At 40.1% G+C, this 8741-nt stretch overlaps 1 protein-coding gene across 1 annotated transcript in view; it reads right to left on the reverse strand.

Moving 5' to 3' along the window:
- The window catches only part of dnah2 (dynein, axonemal, heavy chain 2), a 103166-nt gene extending 95020 nt beyond the window's left edge, over nt 1–8146 (reverse strand). Inside the window, exons 1-2 of the mRNA XM_057321864.1 lie at nt 8084–8146; nt 7937–8019 (exon numbers count right to left, since the gene is read on the reverse strand). Coding sequence (XP_057177847.1) covers nt 7937–8019; nt 8084–8146 — 146 coding nt within the window. The remainder of the gene's footprint in view (nt 1–7936; nt 8020–8083) is intronic.
- Nucleotides 8147–8741: the final 595 nt, after the last annotated feature.

Here is an 8741-nt window from a genome sequence, read left to right on the forward strand (position 1 = left end):
GTGTGCGCATGTTATCAATGACTTCTCCATTCGCTCCACCGTTAGACAGAGAGTTCATCCGAGAATACTAAAACTCATATTTAAAGGGGTCATATGGTGCGAACACGTGTTTTTATGTGTCTTTGGTGTGTTTTAAGTTGCCCATGCATGTATTAGACACGTAAAATTGCAAAAATTAAAGTGTCGGAACAAAAGATGCATTCTATCTAAAAGCGAATGCTCACCCAGACCTGCCTGAAATGCCTCGTGTAACCACACCCCCACAAATCTACGTCAGTTCGTGGTATGATTTGACAAAGACTGCCCAAATGTATACGCAAGTAAGGTGGGCGTACCTGTCAGTACAATTGCTTTGGAACCTGATGTTCCAAATATGGTAAGAGGCGTTACATTTCCGTCACACGCTTGCAGTATTCGACCAATCACTACGCACTGGTGAACTGGCCAATCATAGCACACCTTGCTTTTCAGAGCGATGAGCTTTGTAAAAAATCTGCGCGTTTCAGAGAGGCGGGGCAAAGAGGAGATACAACCATGCATTGTATGTGGAAAATACAGCGTTTTTGAACCTTAAATCGTGTATACACATTGCATTACATCTAAAACAAACGATAATATACGTTTTAGCCATGTCATATGACCCCTTTAATGCAGGGCAGTATTGCCTTTATCTCTCTTCCCATCTATCTCTCTCTCTCTCTTTAAGTCCAATCAGAGGGCTTGACTGTGGATGTTAATTGAATTGGACCGGAGGTCTCTTTCTAATGTGCAGCAGATGGTCTGAGCATTCCTGTTTCCTCGAATTCATCATGCAACATACACACGTGTATACTGTACACAGAGGCATATAGGCACATATTTAAACTTGTACACACACACTAGGTGGCAGTGTTGTACTACCCTCAGCCACTGAGTCTGAAAGCCCTAAAGACATTATGCAGAAATGAATGACTACTGATCGTTTAAAGAGCGTGTCGCACACCATGTACTGTATGTGTTAGAATGTGGGGGTTTGCTCATCGCTTAGTCAGTAAGCACTGTGGATGACAAGACCTAGTGAGCTGTATACCAACGCAGCAAGTTTGGGCATCCTAGGCATGCTTATTCGTTCAAAGTTACTAGAAATGCTGTCTAGGTAGGACACACGCACACTTATAATGTAATAACAGCAATACATATAGAGGACACGGCCCCTCAGAATAACTACAGTCATCAGCAAAGTTGGGCTGGGAGCATTCGACTGCAGCTGTGTGTGTGCGTGTCCTGTTTTTTGCGTCAAACAGCAGCATATGTACAAGATTCGGGCGCCGCAGCAAACTGTAAATAAAATATTGCATTTATAAGGAAAGCTTATGAGTCTAATTTAATTACAGGAAGCAGCATATGTTAAAAGTGTTGGCACATGCGGTTCGTCCTGCGTCATTAAAGCCCGATTCACTGGATGGTTCCGCTCGCTGGATACGTTATGACGCCAAGAGTTTCCAAAGTCCTTCGGTCAGTTGAGCCCTCGTCCTGGACACCTTAACTGCATATTCTGCAGAACCGTCCCAAAGTGCAACTGCAGACGGAGTACATTTTTATATGCACGTGTTTATAAAAAGCACGTATGAATGTGCACGTTCGATGTGGAGCTGTAGGTGGTAATTACAGGTGATTTGCACACCGTCCTGCTAAATGTGTGGAAACGCTCAATTATAAGTACACGGCGGCAAACAGCAAACCTCTTCACTGCAGGACCATTAACGCACACACAGCCCATCTGGGTGTGCGAACACTTCAGCTTCTATAATGAATACTATCATCATTAATCATCTTTTCTCCTTGTGGACGGGACTGTCCGTTCTTGAGAGCCAGAGTAATTTGGAATTGATTCTGTCCCCTATATACAACCCACCGCGGAATACTAAACACATGGTATGATGTGGCGGCTATCCCAAAAAACCCCAAAAAGAAATACAGATCAGAGAGGAGTGTGAGAGAAGTAAAGCATATGTCCAGCTTTTGTTGCAGTAGTGACGGGGACAAACCGCACAAGCAGGTGCTAAAGAGGGAGGAGAGAAAAAGAGTGCGAGAGAGGAATGAGAATGACAATGTCCTTGTTCTGCTAGAATCTGAGATTCTAGGTAAGATTGCTGTGTTACAGAGACCCTTTCTCAGCATGAGCCCCCAGCCTCCTCTATATATACGTCCTCTTTCTTTTTCTCCCCGTGCCTACCTGTCAGCGAGAAACCACCCCCCTGTGATTCTCCTTCTTTGTCTCTCGCTCACAGGTGGGTGTGAGACACTGATGAAAATGACAGCTCGGGCACAGAGAGCTGCAGTCTGCATGACTCTTCATATTAGTGCACTACGCATGCATTTCTAAATATATACACAATCACACACTGGCTGCGTTTCGATAATACCACGGAAACTGCCTACCTAGACTGCATTTTGGGGCATCAAAGCCGCACTCAGAACAGTAGGGTTTGAAGCACAGTTATAGAGCTTTCTCAGAGACGTCTGATGTGGGGCATAGTCTGTTCTAAAAACTAGGTTGTTTTCAACCCATAGTCGGGTCAGAAAGGGACAAACCCAACCGTTGGGTTAAAGGGAATACTCCACCAAAAAAAGAAAATTCCATCACAAATTACCCTCAAGTCGTTCGACAATCCAAGGACCTCCATTCATCTTCGGAACACAAATTAAAGTCACCATGTAATCAAACAGGAAAATTCTTTTTTGTGTTTTACACAGTGTTGCAGGGATTATTATAAATGATTTATCTGTGCACACCATTAATTTTTTTTAAATTTAATTTGCATTTGTAATTCTCCGAAAGACCACGGTGACCATGCTCATGGTGCTGATGCAGGAGCCAGGAAAGTCACGAAATTAAATTCACCTAAATTGCCCATATTTGACCCAACAGACTATACACCACATCAGACCCAGCAGTTACTGTATATACATGTTGTAATCTGCCTTAAGATCACAGGTCACATCTAATTTTTTGAATTTTTAGAATATAAATGTTAGAATTATCGTCACCTTGGAATTATAAGGTTCTATCTGCATTCTGAGCAGTTTTTGTATTACATTTTACTTTGTAGATGGAACCTTTTTGTACACAATGTAAAGAAAAACATTACATACTGTAAATAAGTTGTCACACTATATGAATAAGTAAATAACTCAGTTTTGACAAATGTCAGATAGAACCTTATAATTCCAAGGTGATGATATTTTAAATGCTTTGTCAGCTCAATCAGCACTACAATACAACATATTAAACTGACTGTACTTATGTTCCTTACTACCTTGTTTTTAATCACATCAAATAAAAATCACACATACTGTACACACACCTTTGTTTTGGTATCTTCATGGGGACTTTTTGCCACAGACTTCTATTTTTTTTATACTGACCTATGGTATTTGCAATCCCTTACTCCTAACCACACCTCTAAAACTAACTAAAAAAATAGAGTCATACAGGTACAATAGTTGGATGTCAGGTTTGCAGGCTACACCTGAACGCACACATTCAATCAAGTTTGTTTTACAATATAAGTGAGAGCATCATGTTGAGGTATCACAAAAGTACATTTTATAATTTCTAACCCTATAGAACACTTTGCAAGATGTAAAGACTGGTCCAGCAGCACTTCCGGTTTATTTAAACATTTTGATTCTGTTATAAATGTTCTGTTGGTTGTATTCTGTTCAAATGCTTGTGCAGTGTTAAAAAAAACGGAAACAGGAAGTTCTTCTGCACCAGTGTAGGGCCAGCGTTGTTTAAGTAAGTGGTTCTCAAACTGGGGACTTTGGCCCCCTGGGGGGACCCCAAGATAGATCCAGGGGGCCACATATTTTGTGGCATTTTATGAAATATAGAAATTTATCATTAATTTTATGCAATCAAAAAATAAGACCACCACCCAAAAGAATTGATGTTTTAGAATTGTATAACTGAATATGATTTTGGTTTAATTCAAATTCTAAGTTTAAGTTTATAAGTCTTTATCTGGGGTGGCCACAAAGCGATGCACTCTACATAAAGGGGGCCTTACAATGAAAAAGTTTGAGAACCACTGGTTTAAGTTATCTGAAGTGATCTATACACCTAAACCTAGCATTTTTGAAAGTGTTGCCATTGCCCAGGAGTGGTTTAAAAAAACCTGCCCCTGCCCCTAAACCTAGAACTTAAAAAATTACAACTACTAAAATAATGAATAATTTTTTACATTTAAGGACATCCCCAACGAAACTACTTAAACGAACAAACATGTCAAGACCTTCACACACGACACCAACAATGCTTTTGACTCATTTGTGATTCATTCGAGCTAAAGACACATAAACACACATATAGTATACGCACACTGCTTCCATCAAATACGAACAGGCCTGAAGGCATTTTCAGCAAACTTTCAGCCCTTGGGAAGGAAGCTGCTTGTACAAATGATTCTATTAGATTAGAGCTTTTGTGCGGCTGCCACGTTCACAAAGCGTGCTCTCCAGTTCTTATCTGCTCACGGTTCGTCTGTACAATTGTAAGCGTTGAACACTTTGCGGTGAAGCGGTGAAACTCCCGGATGGTCTCAATCAAACCCAAAAGAGTAGCAGCATCAACACAGGAATGACTTTCCCCTCTAGTATTTATTCATTCCTAGACAGTCAGTTTACGTTCTTTAAACGGGTTTGGACCCTTGACTTGTTTGCCCAAAAGGCTTAACGTAGCCGTTCTGAGCTCTGCTCTATAGGGAGATTGATAGTAATTATGTTTGTGTGAGAGCTCAAGGTGCCCTGGCATTGATAAGCCATTTAGCCTGTGTATAAAAACATCTCTTTCCTGATCCGGATTCTGAGAAGCCACTGCTTAAAAGTACTCGACAGATGTACTGTGTGTCAAAACCTATACTGAGCCACCTACCTAGACAGCATGGTTCAAACCTAGACGGCTGCCTATCTAGACAGCGGTTTTGTGCAAGATAGGCACGTTCGACTCTGCAATTGTGACTCTGCGTGTATCCATAATGTCCAAAAATGCTGTGCAGCTAGGTAGCTCACACAAGTTCTTTTCTTTGAGGTGTGAGTTTGTGGCGGTTGAGTCACACACACACGCACGCACGCGCGCACACACACACACACACACACACACACACACACACACACACACACACAGTAATATGATAATGTAGAGTTACTGGCTCCTCACGCGTGGCGGTTCTCCCCTGCAGCGGTGCGCTCAATCATGTTGAGGGATGGTGTTTTTTAGGCTATGGCTTGTTTCTGGCGCTAATATATTCACATTACGATGCAGTAACAGCACGGATGAAGCCTGTAACGGTCCCTCTGTGGATGGAGACTTTGCCTCTGCCACAAACAAATCACCAATTACCCCTCGACTGGGAATACAAGAAAGTTATAGTACAATTAGGTCTCAGTAAAAATAATCCTAAACATCAATTAGGCAAAGTCAATTAGGACACTTCTCCAATTAAGACAGAAAATCTGCTGGTGGAGGCCGTGGGCTTTAGCAAGTGGCTACGTAAGACAAATTGTCTAAAATTTGTGTGTATGTGTGCGTACTGTTGCACCAACAGCATGTGTTGTTTTACTGGAGGAAACAACGCTACAAATGAAATATTTTGAATCAGAAAATTGACAGTGAACTGTCTTGTGTGTGTGTGTGTGTGTGTGTGTGTGTGTGTGTGTGTGTGCGCATGACCAATCATTCAATCCGGAATGATTAAATTGAATGATATCTCACTACGTTTCGCATCTCTGTATGTGTATCCGCGTGTGAAAAAACAGAAAATCAGAATGCAGCATAGAAGCCATCAGGAATCATTTGTACTGCTTTCCCAAAAATAAACAAGTTGTTTACCACAAAATCTAATTCACGACTTAATTGCATAAATTACAATTAATGTTTCGTCTGTATGATACATTCTACCAGCAAAATCAGCCACACCACAAGCCATCACTAATATACTAATAATATAATACACTAATAATGTCATATAATATGATAGATTTAATAATAATAATAATACATTTATTAATATATTATGTGAAACACTTTACAATAAGGTTGTTTTGTTAGCATTAGTAAATGCATTAACTAACAAGAACTAACAATGAGCAATATAGTTTTTAGTTATTGCCAGTACAATTATTCATGTTTGTTCACTGCGCATTAACTACTGTTACCAGATAAAACATAACAATTTTAAAACGTATTTATAAATGCTCAAATTGACTTTGTTCATGAACTAAGATTAATAAAAGTTGTAGCTCATTGTTAATTCATGTTAGCTAATGCATTAAGTAGTGTTTACAAGTATACCCTGATTGTAAAGTGTCACATTATGTCGCAAGTACAAGTGCTCTAGTCGAGACCACCTAAACCGAGACCAAGACCAAGACCAAGACCAGACCAAGGCAGGCCAAGACCAAGTCAAGACCATGACCAGCACTCCTAAAATTAATCTAAAAGGTCCAAATAGGTTACACTAAAAAGTCAGAAGCATGCATTCTAAGCCCTCTTATCTATTCAGCAGCAGAACTGCTGTGCAGAAACGCACAAAAGTTCTGATTTGTTCTAGATTTGTTTTTTGATTTGTAATTGTGTCTAAAATTTAAGTCAATTATTAACTCATGGTTTATTGAATGATTGTAAAAAAATCTATCAGATCTTTTCAGATCATGTCAAGATCTCATACAAGTACCTTTTTTTTGCAATCACATCTTGGATATTGTGGGCATTTGTATTAATTTTGTTGACAGATTTCTTTTAGGACAATCCCCTATTCATCGCTTACCGGCACAACAGTAACGAAAGAAATCAAATAAGAAATAAGTCAATGATTGTTTTTACATCCAATCACATTAATAGTGTAAACACATAAATCAGACAATGCTAAAATGAAACATTCCTGTAAATTATCGGCAGGGTGGAATGCTTTTAAATGTGTTAAATAGGACCGAGTGTATTGAAAACGAAAACATTACAAATAAATTCTAAAACATCATGTCCAAACTTTTCTTTAAGTTGTACATTATGAAATAAGATATTTTATGTATAGAGATATTTTCGTTAGTTTCTTTAAAATAGAGTTTTAACTTTAACTGCATCTTACTCTCCATTATTTACTCCATGACTTATCTCCATTATTTCCCATTATATTATATTTTACCCTAAAATTCCCCTTAAAATGAGGTCTGTCTTCATGAAATGCAGTTGACAGCACAGCAGATTTGGTTCTGTTCGTGTAATGTAATGTAAATATAAATGAAAATAAAACTTAACAAGAGCATTAGCCTTTCATTCGTTCTTGTGAATTAATTTGAAATAATGCAGCGCTGTCTCAGGTATTTAACGGATAAATTACGTTTCCTGCTCTTCCGTAGACATCTCAAATATCTGATCATTTGTGCTTTCTTCCATTTCTTCCACTATTGCTCACTAATCTCGCTCATGCGGTATGTTAAAATATAAAAATTAAGATGCTGTCAATGAAGAGCGCTAAAATATACTTTTTATTTTGATTGAAATACACAATTTTTTTTCTGTAGCTAACGCAGGCGCAGATTCCGCGCTGCGCATTCAGTCTGTATTAGACGCGACATTATAAAAATTTTATACTGTAGTAGGCCTATTTTTTTTCTCCATGGATAAACGTCAATAATTTTGATTTACGCCTACTTCTGACTAGGCGTAAGATTGTCTCAGAGGTGCGCTACGCCTTGGTGCTGCAACAGGTATAAATTCTACGCAGGACTTAAGGCGCATTTTACGTCCAGACTAGTCTTACAACCGGGGGTGTACGTCCAGCTGCAACCGGCCCCTGGTGTTCAGAAGGTTGAATCATCATTACTTCAAGATGCTGCTTATTGTGCACTTGAATGTCTGCAACCTCTTGACCTTTGGTGACCTCTGCCCTCTCACCTCAGTTTGTGGTGACCCTTGTCTTTGTAGGGTGTGATGTCCAGTGACGTTTCCTCCCACGTCTTCATGATTCCTTCCAGCGCCTGTAAACCAGAGATCAGCATTAGGCTTTTTAATGTTACCACCAATCTTTTCAGACGTTCCCACCTCAGCACTGAACATCACGTTGTACAAGAGTGGGAGGGGCAGTGACCAGTCTGATGAGGACATTTGGGGACTAGTGAGCGGGGAAAGCACATGAAACAAATACCACGTACAGTAGATAAATGCGACAATGACACATATTGATGTGTTACAGAACCAAATGAGCAGCCTACCCAGACAACATCATAAGGCATAATAGACAAGTTAATCAAACACTGCCTGTCTTTAAAAATCTAGTGAGCTGTCTGCGTAGACAGCATTTTGTTGTATTAGAGCTGGAAGGACATCCATCAATCACATGAAGACTGACCAGTGACAGGGAAAAATATTGATCAGGGCCTCTGCAAATAAACATTAGAGACGGGCTGTTTCTAGAAGGTGCAGTCGTGCCGAGAAACCTGGCACTGACACTTCTCATTTACACTCTCTCTGTCTTTCACTCTCTTTCTCTTTTTTCTCTCTCTCTGAGGGTGACTTCTAGGTGAACCGCTTTGTGCTTTGGGGGGTTACAAGGGTGCGCTTTCCCGTTCCTGCTCTCGAACCGAAGCCGTGTTGTTGTAACCTCTGCGAGCACAGAGCAGAGCGTCTGGGAATCTCCCCGGACTAAAAGCCAGAGGAAGAAAGAGTGAGATAGTGGGAGAGAGGGAGGTAAGAGAACAAC

Source organism: Triplophysa rosa, linkage group LG1 (assembly GCF_024868665.1).
Source record: "Triplophysa rosa linkage group LG1, Trosa_1v2, whole genome shotgun sequence".
Taxonomy (NCBI): Eukaryota; Metazoa; Chordata; class Actinopteri; order Cypriniformes; family Nemacheilidae; genus Triplophysa; species Triplophysa rosa.